This window comes from Paramisgurnus dabryanus, chromosome 5, assembly GCF_030506205.2.
Source record: "Paramisgurnus dabryanus chromosome 5, PD_genome_1.1, whole genome shotgun sequence".
Classification (NCBI taxonomy): domain Eukaryota; kingdom Metazoa; phylum Chordata; class Actinopteri; order Cypriniformes; family Cobitidae; genus Paramisgurnus; species Paramisgurnus dabryanus.
Genome location: NC_133341.1, coordinates 26940253 through 26956130, shown reverse-complemented (window position 1 = coordinate 26956130; position 15878 = coordinate 26940253). Strand labels below are relative to the sequence as shown.

General features: G+C 36.8%; 2 protein-coding genes across 2 annotated transcripts; one reads left to right on the top strand and one right to left on the bottom strand.

Moving 5' to 3' along the window:
- Positions 1-46: 46 nt before the first annotated feature.
- gltpa (glycolipid transfer protein a) lies at positions 47-7580 on the bottom strand. Its single transcript, XM_065250753.2, has 5 exons — positions 7325-7580; positions 3228-3286; positions 3004-3137; positions 2608-2758; positions 47-1467 (listed from the first exon to the last, which is right to left on the bottom strand). The coding sequence occupies exons 1-5, from the start codon at positions 7425-7427 to the stop codon at positions 1285-1287; spliced, it is 630 nt and encodes a 209-aa protein (XP_065106825.1). The 5' UTR covers positions 7428-7580; the 3' UTR covers positions 47-1284.
- A 1212-nt stretch (positions 7581-8792) lies between these two features.
- Positions 8793-14593, top strand: tchp (trichoplein, keratin filament binding). The gene is made up of 13 exons (XM_065250752.2): positions 8793-8965; positions 9100-9294; positions 9597-9807; positions 9907-9963; positions 10589-10657; positions 11982-12155; positions 12442-12554; positions 12636-12702; positions 12782-12954; positions 13036-13117; positions 13610-13795; positions 13867-14010; positions 14097-14593. The coding sequence occupies exons 2-13, from the start codon at positions 9104-9106 to the stop codon at positions 14127-14129; spliced, it is 1500 nt and encodes a 499-aa protein (XP_065106824.2). The 5' UTR covers positions 8793-8965; positions 9100-9103; the 3' UTR covers positions 14130-14593.
- Positions 14594-15878: the final 1285 nt, after the last annotated feature.

Sequence of the window (15878 nt, the reverse complement as noted above, 5' to 3'; positions counted from 1 at the left end):
TTATTGTTGTGCAGACAAAAAAAAATTAGGCAAGGAAATTTTTTTTAGCAAGAATTTGATTTTTATTAGACTTTAAAAAGACTACACATTATGATGATCAATGTTACACATTAAGATGTGAGAAAGCAAAACAGCACCAGAAAGCATCATACAGTCACAGTGGGTCTTTGGAAATTCAGTTTCAGAAGTTCTTATGCCAGTGAGCTATTCACTGTTAGACAAACATGATAATTTGATTTTTTATTTAAATAGCTTTCGCAGAGTCAAAACAATTCACAACAACAGGAAAAAGGCTATCGGTTAAAATGTTGCTGCTATAGTGTAAAACAGAAATAAAATATATTACAGCTCCAGGAAGCGGCATATTACATCATTAGGGAATTACTATTGTTCCATGTTTCCCTGCTGACCAAGGTCAATAAAAGTAGTGAAGTCAAACAAAAATTTCAAGTCTGAAATGTCATAAGACAACTGGAATAAAACATAATTTGAATAAATAATATTTCTTAACAGCAGTTGTAATGAATTTACCCTTTGAGAATTAAGGAATGACAAGTGAAATATTACGATCCACCAATATTTCATAGCATTACATATTGTAAAGATGTTCAGTCACTTTGACATCAATTGGTGTTATACATGTTATATATGTTTTATGGAAAATATATCACCACTCAATAGAGTGGCTTTATTGTCATGTCTGAAGAAGTAGTTTCTCTACATTCATGTTTAACAATAGGTCACAGTAGTTTCTTTCACAAAATACATCCAAAGTAAACAATATCAGATATTTGGTTATTTAATCTGCAAACTCTTTTTTTTTTTTAAATAATACAATTTAAACCCTCATTTTTAGTTTAATAAAAGGAACAAATACACAACCACTTTACACACATAAAGTGCATGTGTACTGCAAGTAAAGAAATTTTATTACCCAGTAAAATCACAAGGTTTAAATGTACACTACTGATATATACATATCCATCAGTGTACATTTAAGATTTTGCTGTATAGTGAAAATGACTAAAACTTTCACTTTAAAGAACACTACTTCTCTAATGGAAGCAAACACATTCACACCATCAACAAACAGGCAAAACAAAATCCCCCTTCATATAATCGTGAGAGTCTTCACCAGCTCAGACCTTAATTGTCCCCCATGAGAAAGCAAAACCACTGATTGCAGAAATCCAGGAGAAAGAACGGCGCATTGAGATGTCTAATGGGAGGCAACGGTGATCCTTTGGGACATAAGAGACATAAGGTTTGAAGTTTGAACTCGGATCACACAGTGTAGTCCAGCTCTGCGTTCATCTTGGTGTACATTTCATAGATGGCGTCAATAGTAGCGGTGAAGTTTACTAAGAACTGCCGTGCTTTATCCAAGCATTCTTCATCCTTAACCTCCTTCCCTTTAGACAGAGCTTTGAGAAAATCTGATCTGTATGGAGCGGCATACAGTGCTGCCTAAAAAAAGGGAAGACAGTACAACTTCAATAGGTTTTTTGGTAACACTTTACAATAAGGTCGTATTAGTAAACATTAGTAAATGGAATAACTAACATAAACAAACAATGAACAATATAGTTTTTCAGGATGTATTAATCTGGTTAATGCTAGTTCACAGTTACATATGTTAGTTCTGGGTGCATTAAATAATGTTAACAGACAGTGGCACCCGGTGACTTCTCTTCAGAGGGGCGTGAATTCAAAATACGTGTTCATAGTGTCATGCGTGTTGCTCGTCATTTCAAAATGTGTGTTTGTTGCGTCATGTGAACCATGTGCATCATGCATCTTGTCAAAATACATGCTGCACACGCGTCTTAAGGATTTATGATAAAAGAGACGCTCACGTTCACAAAATACTTGTAAGACACTAACACTTCCCCCCCATTGACCAGATAACTCGTCAAATAAGAGAAAACGCTTCCCTGCCAATGACGAGAATTTCCAGCTTTCCGCAATACCGCTATTATCCACCAGGTGACGCACTTCCGCAACTTATACAACCCGGAAGTAGCGCCTCACGTGAAAGAGAAAGAACTCCGTGTAGGTTTTAAAGATCTCTCTGCATCTGATCTCTGTCGAAAGCCCTTCACAAAAACCCATATTTGAGAAGTGATAAAAAGAGAACTAATGAAGGTAGGATGAAACGTTTTTTTTTTTTTTTAAAGCAGAGCAGAGGAAAGCAGATGCTCTGTTCTTTCATTTGATCTATTGTTTGTTTATATATTTAAAGAAGAACATTTTCTGGAAGGCATTCAACTTTTGTGAAAATCATGAAAATGCTGGCTCTGGCTGGCAACTTTTTTTTAAAATGCTGGCGGGGAAACAGTTAACACTAAACTATGATTACACATGAGTATCTGGCAAACTTCTGCACATAAGTTTACATGACGCAGAAAACATATTTTGAAATGACAAGCCACAAACATGACAGGCTACATGCATGCTTCGAGAAGTCTCCGACCACCACTGTTAAGGGATACAACACATTAGAGAAATGCCTTAATTTCGCTGCTGGAGAAAAACAAAGCGTGATTTAAATTTAGATTAAGAAATTTCCAAAATGTTCTTGGTTCATTTTGTTATCAAGAAGCTTACTTGAAAAAGCTTCTGGACGAACCAGCCATGATATTTCTTCAATGCTATTTCATAAGCTTTGGTGACATTGACTCGGATGAGGTTAGGATTGTTTTCATCCTTTTCTCCATCCACCAGGCTCTGCAGAAGAACCTGAATAAAACGTAGCCCCCTACCAGAAAAAAACACATTTACATTTTTAAAAAATTAGTTTACAACAATTTGAGTAAACTTTTTTGAGTCAATATTTTTACGTTGGAAAATAAATAAATTTTAAGGCAACTTGGTAACTTACTTTTGAACCAACAAAGGTTATTTTATAATGTCACATTATGTATTTCCATAAATTGTACAATAAGTCATTTTCACTTTCCAATATCAAAAGCCAAGCAACAAAAGTATCAGGTCCAAACTTGCCTTTTCAGCCACATGAGGGAAAGCGTTGCTCCTGCTTTTGGCCACTCAGCTCCATGTATTTCCTTTTCTGCTTCCAGAATCTGTTGCAGGGTTTTAAACCTGCTGGGATTAGTGTCATACACTGCCTTGAGTTTCTGTAAGAAAGAGCAGAGAGGTGGGCGGAGCTCTGGTTGTAAAAGTTATGTTGTGCAAAGTTTATCAAGTTTACATGCCATTAAACTTACAGTTATGTTACCCGCAATATCAGCCTTGATGGGAGAAAAAATAGCAGAACCAAGGCAATCTATAAAGAGATCAGGGGAAAGGTAAGTAAGATGTGCACACAAACAAGATAATCCCCTTTACCATAGGCAATTTGCATGTATTTAAAATCTACAGAGAAAGAACTGACATTTAACCCGGTGTATAACATGAAAAGAAGATTATGTTATGCATTACATGAGCTGTGAAGTAATATTTACATACAACAAACTTGAGAAGAAATTTTGCAGATAGATGTTAAACATATTTCCATTTCTGTTCCCAAAGAACTCGGAGTGAACTCTGACATTACCGCCTTAAAAAAACCTTGAATAATTAACTATGCTTAGAGAGCATGACAGATTTCTGAAAGCACCCATGCGGTTCATTAAAGTTTCAGTGCCTTCCATTATCACACTGAGACCAAATGTATTGCAGGTCTGATAATGAAATAAATATTTTTAGAAATGGAAACATTGAACCTCTGCATGATGTTTCCATTCATGACACCAGTTATTCTGCTTTATATTCTCTGTATATAAACTATTTCATTTTTATTCATTTTGCAATGGTTCCTGAGAGCTAACTGAATGCATACATTGCCTTCACAAACCACAAACATAACATGCACCCTCAAATTTACACCTCTTTGTGTAAATTCATGCCAGAAACTTATTTTGTTTACAGGCTTTTGTACGTACTGATTTTTGATCGATTGATCTCAAGATTGATAAAGAATAATAACATTTTAGGTTGTATAAGCCGTTAATGTTATACAGTACAGCAAGTAACATGTTAAATTAGCCCACCATTAAAACACGACAAATAAAGGGATTTATAATAAAACTTACTTTAAAACATCAAAAGTCGAGTGCTTTAAACAACCGTGCGTGATCTGGTGTGTCTTTTGATCACAAAATGAGATAGAAATCTATTTTACAGAACTATTTTATGCAATTTATGCTCGATTAGCATAGCATTATAAATATACAGTATTGATATAAAATACCCGACAAAGTGTGAAGAACACAGATAAACCATATATCATCTCAATCGTGTTTATTGTCTCCATGCTTTAAAATACCATGCTCCTCTAGCTTCACGTACGAATAAAACAGACAAACAGAATGTGACTGGCTGTAGCCATTGCCGTGTATGGAATAAATATGGATTAAATATTACCCATCCCAAAAAGCAAATATTTAAAATGGAATAAATATTTCTCCAAATATGCACACTTTGAACAAAAAAGCCCCAGATGAACAATGAGTTGTTGAGTGCTTTCATGACAACCATTGTCAATTAAAAATTAAATACAAATGCATAACTCCTGACCAAAATGAAGACATTACTGTCACTATAGGATTTTCTGAATAAAATAAAGGTCAAAAACTGAATAATAAGTCTTAACGCATTTTAACGCCGTATAGTTTTATGAGGTAAGTAAGTACATTTAAACTAATAGTAACTTTGAATTAATATAAATAAAGAACTCTTTAGGATGCCAGTGTCCTCGTGCGGGTTAACAGGGTTGGGTGCTTGTAAAACTGAGGCGTTAAATGCGGTGCGGTCAAAAATTTGGGTGCACCTAACTTTTGCTCTGGTGCACCTAAGAAAAAACGTTAGGCGCACTAGTGCAACCAGTGAAAAAAGGTTAGTCTCGAGCCCTTCCCTAAAGTTAAATATTTGATTTTTACCGTTTTGAAATTCATTCAGCTGATCTCTGGGTCTGGCGGTACCACTTTTAGCTTCACTTTAATCTTAGCATAATCCATTGAATCTTGACTCTTCTGTAGTTACATAAAAAGTGGTAAAAAGTTGTGATTTTCTGAGCTGGTATGGTTAGCAACTATACTCCCATTTGGCGTAATAATCAATGACTTTGCTGCTGTAACATGGCTGCAGCAGGTGTAGTGATATTACGCACTGCCTGAAAATATGCGCTGCATAATATCTTTGGAATACCAAATTTTGAACAAAAAGCTGAAATAATTGCATTTTTGTAAAAGGACTTTTGTTAGAGATCAGATTCAGAGCGATCATCAAAACATACACAGAGTTTTTACCCTTTTTGGATCCATAGATGCTTTAGTGTTTTATAGTGTGGATAAGAGCGCCACCTAGTGCATAATAGCGAAAATATGGATTGCCTTAAAAGTCATCTTTAGCAAGGAAGCATTTTCTAGGTTCTACAACAATGTTTACAAAATTGTGGTTCACTTATAGTCGTGTAGTGCTTTGTTACAAGTAAACATCGCCATCTTCTGTCCGTAGTACAGCGAATTGTCTTTACAGCGCTGTCATATGTATGTGAAATTTTTCATAAATGCAAACATACCCTTAAAGGCAACTTAAAAATATAGCAAATTCATTGAGAATAAAAATTTTGTAAATATCTTATGATATAAAATGTAAAACATTTGTCTAAAATGCATCAAACGGGCCTTTAATAGTGACGTGTGTTCATTAAATGAGATTGGTTTCCTTCTGCATATTGATATTGTATAGTCACCCACCCTGCGAAAACCACTGTACTGTTATCAAAAGGACCATCTTTTTATTTGGCCTTTTACTGTATCTTTTATTAAACACATTTTTTATCCTATGGTACTGCTGTAGGCTTTACACCGGGGATTTCAATGCAAAAACTGTCACTGGCATCTGTATGCTTGACAAATAAAACTTGATCTACAAAGTTATTTACAGTATAGTTAGGGTAATACAGTTATTAGTATGTTTACTCCTCAAATATTGCTTGCCCTTGAGCTTTTTCACAGAGAATACTGTAAATGCATTACAATTACAAGCACACACACACACACACACAAATTGTCTCTGTATAACAATGGCAGTCATCCCTTCTGCTCTTTCTGGTGTTTGTATACCACACAGAGCTTTTTGTGGCAAGTGTGAACTCTAAACAAGGAATGGGAGGCTTTACTGTCTTTCCGTGGGAGTCAGAGACATCTTTCACAAGCCATTTTCTTTGCATCACGATGATGTCACACTATCATACAGTGGATATTTCTCCAATCACAGCCTGCCATTATTATTCAAGGTTTATCTATTAAGTTTAAGTGTCTCTATCTTTAATTTACAGACAGGTTAAACTGAGCTTAGTTTTTAAGGAACATTGTTGTATGGTTTCATAATTAAGTTCTGCTTTTTAAACTATGGCAAGAAAATAATCCTCGGAGACTGAGAAAAAGAGAACATTGAGAGCTAATCTGGAAACCTCCATCTTTGAGTTTCAAGTGGCAAATTCATTTCCAATGACTTTTCTCATATTAATACCAAATGAGGTTTCAAACAAAGATGTTCGGATGTTCTGTTTCGCGGTGGATGGACAAAGGCAACTCAACACCGTGCTAATCAATTTCCTCAACTTCTAAAATCGAGGGCAGCGGATTAAATTATGCATGCATTAGGTTTGTGGCCAGCTTTGTGAATAGGAATTTGATCTTAAAAAAAAGATTAGTCCTCATAGAGGACAATAGCTACCAGTTGACAGCTAGGCTTTGTCAGACTTGTCAAGGTGAAGAGCTTGATCAGGAGTGGAAAATCTCATGGCTGATCAAGAAGTTGGAAAGCCCCTAAAAATCTTTTCGAAAGTGTTTGTAATGCTTATAATATTAATAGCATGCATAGTGTAATGCATTGGAATTCATGTCTTGAATGCAAATACAGGATCAGAAGCCTATCTACATTTGTTACTTTGTTTCCACAATTTATTATTAATTTTGACTATGAAAAATTCTTAATTTACCAGTGAAGGAACATAATCTTGCGAATACAAACATTAAGAATTTTAAAATAGTTATTTTTGCCTAGCTTTCTATCACATCCATCTAGTCTTTTAATCGTCGTCAACAGGTTTTCCAATAGTTACTGGTCGATTTGCAGGATCGATACATCAAAACTGAAAGCGTAACTAAAATAAACCTTATCTAATTTAACTTTACTCAAACTTTGAACCCTTGTCGTGGAGAGGATCTAAAAACCAATCTCGAATTACGAGCACATATATGAACAATGAAAAAATCTGAGCTCTCAAACTATATGACATGACGGAAGAACCTACCGAAGAACGGAGGAAGATGAGACACCGCCTCAAGAAACGGCCGGGTTTCCACTTGTTTGTCGGCTGGAAGTTGCCGGAACTGGTGCTCCATTAGAAGAGCCATGATTGCCTAAAGTGGGCCAAAATTACTTTTTTGTTTACAACATAGGACGAGGACAACAAGGTAGAAGTTTAGAGACAACCCGGAACTACCGCTTTACGTACGAGCGCTAGTGTCAGTTGTTCTACTAGCGGCACTGAACCGCTGGACGGCCTCCTGCCCCGCCCCTTTATGCAAATATAGGTAGACGCTGAACAGGTGGGTGCGAAAAAGCGAATCATATTACTGGGGGCGGGGCCAATACTATTAAAGTTCATTTTTGATTGTTATGACTAACCTGGCTTAAAAAATACTCCTAATAGTTTCTATAACAAATTCCATTGTTAAACATAAGTTGTTTTATCAAAACCATTACATAATATATGTATGTAGCGGGTTTTAGGCCTTATTTCATTAGGATTTAATGGTGATCTGTTCGTTCCCATCCGCCCATTGAGACCCATTATAGTTTCCATATAAACCATTACAATTCCCCTTATGAACATTAAATCCATTAGAAGTTGAACCCACAAATATGATTATCGCGCTATGAAAATGCCTTTATAATTTAAATACATTTAAGTGAATTGTTAACCACTAGTGAAGTAAAAGATTGAGAAACAAACGATCTCATGTGGCTCATGTTCGAATGAATCTGTGCTGAAAGTTCAAGGATCGTCTCGTTAATAATTAAAATGTCCTTTACCCTGTTACTGACATGTTTTAGCAGGGAGGCTTTCTGACGACAATTAGACACGATTATCTGGTCACCATTAAACATTCACACGTAATGTTTAATTCATCCACCAGTAACCTACAATGACCCACAAAGACACGTCATTGCCACTTTATTAATACTACAAACAAGATTCTCCAATATCTACCTCACACCTCAGCTGACTAATTTATTATAATCATTATTTACTCTTTTAAATTGGTAGACAGTGCTGTCACTTCCACTGCAGGTTTTAATCAGGAGCAAAATGGTGTAAAATAATATTACTGGTTTATCATGACTAGGTACTCTATCAGAACTATTTGTGATTTATTTTAAAATTAGGGGATAGGGTTAATAGTATAAACATTTTTATGGCACACATCGAGGACATATGTGCAGTGTTTATATGTGGTATGTATTTTTATTATTGATATTATGTAAATAATAAGTGAAAGTGAACATTCCTGCATGTGTTTCATATTTTATTTACTTAATTTAATTTATCTTTTTTCTTCATTACATATTTTGTGTAAAGAAATATTTAAAATAATTTACAAATATTTTAATACAATAGTAATGGGTGAGTAGTAATTCACACGCTGTTGACATTGAGAAAGGCGATTCCCTTTAGCGCTTCGGCTATGTTTGTACCTCACTGCTCGCCGTAGGTAACCAGGAAGTATAGCCGTAACCAAGAGAGAACGCTTCGCTTTATGCATTACCGTTACTGTTTTGTTATCGAGCCCGCTGTTATTATCTGCTTTCTCACAAAAATTACAGTTTTAACTTACATATTTCGTATTTAAATTTAAAAGAGACACGCGTCAGTGCAGTAAAGTCAATCGTGAGTTTTCAAACTAAGCTAGCCGAGCCTGTACTTTTTTGCCATTGGAGCTATTATAAAACCGTTTACTTTAATAAAGCATGCCACAAGCCCTTTTATTAAAAAATAATTGAATATTGATTTTATAATTGCAGATCGATGGCTTTACCGACGCTTTCGGCGCGCTGGCCGGGTCGAGTGCGCGCTCTGGAGAGGCAGCTGGTTCGGCAGAGGGAGCAGGAGGCGCGTTGGAGGCAGCAGTGGGAGCATCACTCTCAGTACTTCAGAGATCAGGAGGTCCGGAGCAGTAAACAAGCCCACTGGAGTTCAAGGCAGTCCTTCCAGCGCAGGTACTGATAAAGTTCAGACAATCTGTCCATCATTTAGGAAATTTTGGAAAAGATTGTACATAACCCTAGTCCACCCTAACCCTTTATTATGCTGTTATATATAAGAGGGTATCAAACCATTAAAAAGTATCAAAGCATTAGATGTATGAAATTGTAATTTATAGCTGAGCAAAGACTTGAATAACTTGAATGTTGTTAACATTAAAAACAAAACAAAATATCTAATATGCAATATATATACTCATAAACCTGATTGTATTTTTGAAAAAAAAAATGGGAATCTCCTTTCCTTGTCCTGTCAGTATGTCAGCGTTTCAGAGGGAGCGGATAAAGGAGGAGAAGCAGCGGAACCTGCAGGAGCGCAGGGAGCGTCTGAGGACGATGCTTGATGAGGAGAGAGACCAGCTGGAGGCCGAGCTCAAAAATGTGCTTCCAGACAGAACCACAGTGACCAGACAGCTGGTGGAAAAAACAGACGCCCTCCGGTCCGCAAGGGAAGAAAGGAGGAAAAACGTATGATTGCTACTTATCATAAAATGCCAGATGTTATAAGTAACGTCAGATCATTCTGATCATGTATCTGATCTGATGTTTATTTATTTTCTTCTCTAGTTGGCACAGGAGCTGCTGAGGGAACACTGGAAGCAGAATAACTCTGAACTAAGGAAGGTTAGCCATGGATCAGTTGATATGTTAATTTAGGGGGTCGCCATTATGTTTCACGCATAGTGCTGGTAATGGTTGTCACGAAATATAAATATTAAGTCATTTTTTTATTTGTATGTTTTCTGTATTGTTTATCATTTATTTTACTCCCCGGTTTATATTGAAAGGGCTGAACAGAAGACGTTGATGTTTTTGTATTTTAAATGGCATGCAGGTGTCAAGACCACATATCGCCACCTACTGTTTATCTGTGTGCATTTATAAATTGTCCCTTTTACACATTTTACCATGTTTACCTCACTGTAGTAGTGATAATGGAATGGGTATTGATTGGAACCTTTTGACGTCATGTTTTGTAATGTAAACATAATGGCAGCCTCCGAGTGAAAAGATTTTTCATTTGTACTGTTTTTAATTTCACTTCCATATATTCTTTACCATTGTTAATTTATTACATACTTATTACAACCCATACTTGTGTTTATAGCCAGGGCACCTTTTAATAGGGATCGTGTTTCTTTCATGACTGATCTGTAACTTTGAGCAAGGGATTTTGTTCCAAACATGCACAGCCAGTTCTAAAGCATTGTTTAATCAGACATCTCAAGGTGTCATGTTTTACCCACAGGCTGAGTCAGGTTTGCACAAAGATCATGTTGTGAGCCAGTGGAGAGTCCAACAGCAGGAAAAAAAACAGGTAAGTTTACATGATGTTTTAACCCGTTAACTGACACTGTCCTGTGAGCGGGACACGTGAGTTTACTTCGGTATTTTGCATGTAAATGTTAATCTATCACAGTAATTTTTAAAGTGTGGTCCGCGGACCACTAGTGGTCCATCAAACCCCCCCAGTGGTCCGCCAAAAGATGACCTAAACCAGGCAAGTGTTTATACAATCGTCACTTATTTAAGTAGATTTTTAATGCACTTGCGAAACTGTGATATCAGTTCTTGCCATTCTGTTTTAATAACGTAAAAATGGATCGGTGGCTAAACCAAAGAGCAGTCAAAAGAAAAGATCAAGCGTCAACTGAAAGCAGCCAAAATCCACAGATCTATTAGTTTTGTAATGTACTAGTTTTTGTTTCATGTGTAAAATCCCTGTAATTTCAGTGATTTTGGACATTTAGGGGAACATTTTTTTTCAGCTTTTTTTGTTACCATAGTTACAACCATAGACTTCATATACCCACCACCTCAGTTTTAAACTAATGGCTTTTTGGAATGACATTAAGTGGGACCTAGGCTGTTATACTATGTTTAATTGCAGTTTTTTTCACATGTGCAGTTTGTTGTTCATATTAAGCTGCAACTCATTTCACATTTACTTTTTCAAATGAAATAAAATTCATATAATAATTTCTGAACATAGCATTGCATTTGTGTTTAAAAAAATAGATTTTGACTTGAAACAGTTGCATATTAAACTTAAATTTAGCTTCCTCTTTTGTTGTTTTTTGGGGGTGTGTTAGAGTGGGATTCTGTTAGGTGGTCCTCAGGAAAAGAATTGGAAGATAAAGTGGTCCTTGGGCTGAAAAAGTTTGAGAAACACTGATCTATCACGACAAACTATATATTGTTGGAAAGGTCTAAGAATGTAGTTTTCATACTGCAAAACCTTTTAGCAGTAATAGTAACGCAGTGACTGTAATTTATTAATTTGTGACAAGAGTATGCAACAAACTTATTATTATTATTATTATTGATAATTTCTCAATTTTGATAATTTTATGTATAAAATAATACTATATCGCATTATTTTTATTTATTACAATACATTTAGACTGCTATAACATTTTTTTATACATTCACCTTCAGACACTTCCTTAAAAACTTTAAAGTTTTCCTTAAAACAAGACCAAAAAATGCCAGTGTTATATTAATTTGAAGGTGTACATCACCTTTTATCCCCACTCAAAAAGGGCTGCGCCAGTTAAAGATTAAATGCACTGTAGCATATGCATACTTGTAAATGTACATTTTGTTTCAAATACAGTGTAACTTTATTCTGTTACCTTTAGGCTGAGGAGAAAGCTCAGGAGGAGAAACGTCGTGAGGAGAACGAGTATGAGAAAGTCAGACGGGAGGCTTTGGAAAGAATGAGGAATGAGGAGGAGAGGAGAAAGCAAGAGGAGATGAAGCGTGCTGAAGACCTCCGTAAACAGATGGAAGAGCTTAAACTACAGGAACAGGAAGTGAGTATTTAATATCTGTCTCTTTTAGGGGAACAGATCTTTAAATTGTAATCGCTGTTACAAGTTGGATTTGTCAGGTGCATTTGGTTTGCGTTAATTGTACAACAATGGAACGCTCTTCTGCCCTATTTAAACAGAATATATGATGCTAATATATCACATTAACCCATAATTCATTTTAAATCAGAAATAATTAATGCTGCACTGTTAAATTACGAAAAATGAATGCACATGGGTGGTATTTTTAATCATTTAATGGCTAAGAGGCATATCATGCTGGTTCCAGGCTGAACGTCTTAAACAGGAACAGGAGGCTTTGATGTCTCAACGCTGGGAGCTTGAGAGGCTTGAGGATGAACGGAGGAGGATGGAGGAGACCAGGAGGAAAACTGAGTTTGGGTAAAATGATTTGTTAAATTGAATTATTTCCTCCTACATTTTCTGCTGTTAGACTAACATCACTGTTTCAAACGTCCACAGGCATTTTTTGACACGACAATACCGCGCACAGCTGAAAAGAAGAGCACAGCAGGTGCAGGAGGAACTGGTAGGTTTCAGCAAATACTAAAACTTAATACTCTCAGCTTGCTTTTGTATTTGACTGCAATGTCACGTCCATCCACCAGGAGGCAGACCGTAAGATCCTTGCAGCGCTGCTGGAAGGGGAGATGGAGGAGGAGAAGCTAGAGAAAGCCAGGAGAGAGAGAGCCGTTGCTGACACCGCATGGATGAAGCGAGTCATAGAGGAGCAGCTCCATTTGGAGAAGCAGAGGGAGGCAGAATTCGATATTTTGTATCGGTGAGCACATAAGAACATATAAGATGGTGATAATGTGTTTCTACTTGTAAGCTGAGAGCATGTTTGTGTGCCGCCCATCAGAGAGGAGGCCCAGCGTGTTTGGGAAAAGAGAGAGGCAGAGTGGGAGAAAGAGAAGAGGGCCAGAGAGAGACTCATGCGGGAGGTGAGACAAAACACAGTGTGGATGAGGTTGTTGGCCAATAAGTCAACAGTCACTTGCTTAGACCAAAACCTCTTCAAATCTCATATCATAAGGAATCAAAACTTGCTTAATTGTTCCCTTTACTATGAACTGAAGATTTTTCCTTTAATCTAAAATTGAAGCATTGTTTCATTTATTGAAAAAAATGGCGCATAAAAACTTATTTTATTACATCTTTGGGATTCTGTATACAATCATATATTTTTAATTTACATTAATGCATTTGGCACATGCAAATTTCAGTGCATTTTGTCTATACCTATATATATATATATATATATATTTGTGTTTACTGTGGACTTTTGTATTCGCTCTACCAACTGAGCTACAGACACTTGACATTCTGTAATGCTAGAAATTATACTCTTCACTGTTAAATGGGATGCTAAAATAAAATTCACGGTTGTAATGCATGCACTTACGTAATGCATGCAACATCATTCACATTTTTAGGTCCTGGCTGGACGTCAGCAGCAGCTGGAGGAACAAATGCATGAGAACCGACTGGCAAGGGAGGAGTCTCTTCGGAGGAGAGAGGAGCTCCTCCAACAGCTGGAGCAAGAGAGACTCACCCTGCGCCAGAAGAGGGAGGAGCAGGAGGGAGCGCGCACGGCACGCATGCAAGAGATCAATGCACAGGTGTGTACAAGTAGCTTGCGTATGCCGTTATAGATGAGCTCAGGCCTTGAAGGCATATATTCGTCCAATAGGTGGAGCAGAAGCACAAGGAACGGTGGGAAGAGCAACAGAGACAGGAGCAAGAAGCGGAGCGGGAGAAGGAGGAGCTTAGGATGCAGGAGGAGGAGCTTCATCTTGAAACGGAGAGAATCATTCGACAGGGTTATAAGGAGAGGGTGAGTTCAAGCTTGAGGTGCTCATGAAGACCACTATAATTGAAAGTTACTGATGTTATAACTGATTTTTGTTTTCATTCTTACAGATTCACACCAGACCCCGGTCAGCATGGACTTGAGAGCACTTTACACAGGAAGTAATAACTTGTGCCATGTTTTTTATTATGAGCTCAGAGTGTCTTCTGGACATCTGGCTCTGTTTTGAATACCCTCATGTCCATCTTAATCGTGGCCATTTCGGATAAGAATCAGAATTGGTTTAGGGCTTGCCCCATTCAGACATGCTATTTATATGGCCCATGAATTGTTTATAATTAATTAATTGTTTATGATTATTCATTAAACGTAATGTGTAAAAGTGAGTACGTTTTTACATTTTATTGCACCAGTGCTGAGATTTTTATATATTGTAGGTTTGTTTTTATAGAATAATTACAATGTTTATTAATAAAGGAACTTTGCATATATTGTCTACTGAATTCTTATGAAGAAATAAACATCATTATTAGATACAAAACATAAAACCCATTTCACACCCTATATAGTGCCAAATATACTGTAAGTAACACATGAGTCCAGTATAAAGATTTATAAAGAATTAAAGGGGTTATTGTCATTTAGAATAGTCTGTTATGTTATTATATATGCAATTCCAGCATTATAGATGTGACGTTTGCAGTCAAATTTTGAAATATACATTTTCAGGAAAATATCAGTCTATACTCATGTTTTCTATTTTAGATTAGTTAAATATGCATGCATTACTTATGTGACAAAAAAGGACACAAGTTTTTGGGAGACAACACACTATGTAAGAATTATGTGAATTAAAATGCACTAACCAGAAACAATAATACCTAACAAATGGTGAAGGGACAGCTCTTTAGAGGACATTTAAATGCACCTATTTCATTGCTAAAAACAACGTTATTTTGTATATTTGATATAATTCAATGTGTTCGCGTGGTTTATGGTTAAAAAAAACACATTTTTTTCCACATACCGTACATTTTTGTATCTCCAGATTTCCCTCTCTTCCTAAAACGCACAGATTTTGTACAAAACTCATCGATTTGAAATGCTGTGTCCCTAATTGGCCAGCTAATCTACGTTGTGATTGGCCTCTGACTTCAGCCAGAAATGTGATGGTCACGCTCCTTACCATGTTTGAAAGATTCGCTCACAATGCAATGCTAACAAGAGTACAGGTGAGTCCGAAGCGGGAAGAATTATGATAATGTCGGTCTTGTCTACATCACCAATCCCAAGAAGTAAACTGTTACCTACAATCCATGTTGTTGTCCAAGAAAAGCGATTTACGTAAAAAATATGGACGTAGTGTCCGTGACGTCACCCATTGGCTTGTGAAGATCGTTTTTTGAAGCTTAAAGTAGGCGTTGCCTGTCGTTGCCATCTTGGCCGCGCGTCACCGCGAATCACTCGTGGAAAACCGAAAATGGGTAAAGAGGCGGGACATTGGTGAAGCTGAGGTGAAACCACACACACCTAGCGCGAGTCTAGTGACAGCAGTGGCAATTCAACCGTCACTCAAGCGACCACGCCCTTAATTATGCAGAAGTTTAAGGCTTAATATAATTTAAACGGATGAGTAACAAAAAAATCACACCCCTCACAGTTGTCATGAAGGGCAAAATTAGCTATATAGCCCAAAATCACTTTTTGTACCAGGCTGTAAACTTATTATTTTCTACTGTAAAGTTGGGCATTTTAACATGGGAGTCTATGGGAATTGACTCGCTTTTGGAGCCAGCCTCAAGCGGCCAGTCAATGAATTGCAGTTTAAGTCACTTCGGTATTCATTAGAGCGATCGGAAGATTGCCCCTCGGTTGGAGACCATAACTTGCGT

Coding starts and splice junctions, on each gene's coding strand:
- gltpa (XM_065250753.2), bottom strand. CDS start 7,427: ATGGCTCTTCTAATGGAGCACCAGTTCCGGCAACTTCCAGCCGACAAA. Junction 3,138..3,227: donor ATATTGCGGGTAACATAACT/GTAAGTTTAATG, acceptor TCTTTCTTACAG/AAACTCAAGGCAGTGTATGA. Junction 2,759..3,003: donor TCCCTCATGTGGCTGAAAAG/GCAAGTTTGGAC, acceptor TTTTTCTGGTAG/GGGGCTACGTTTTATTCAGG.
- tchp (XM_065250752.2), top strand. CDS start 9,104: ATGGCTTTACCGACGCTTTCGGCGCGCTGGCCGGGTCGAGTGCGCGCT. Junction 9,964..10,588: donor ATAACTCTGAACTAAGGAAG/GTTAGCCATGGA, acceptor TTTTACCCACAG/GCTGAGTCAGGTTTGCACAA. Junction 10,658..11,981: donor AACAGCAGGAAAAAAAACAG/GTAAGTTTACAT, acceptor TGTTACCTTTAG/GCTGAGGAGAAAGCTCAGGA.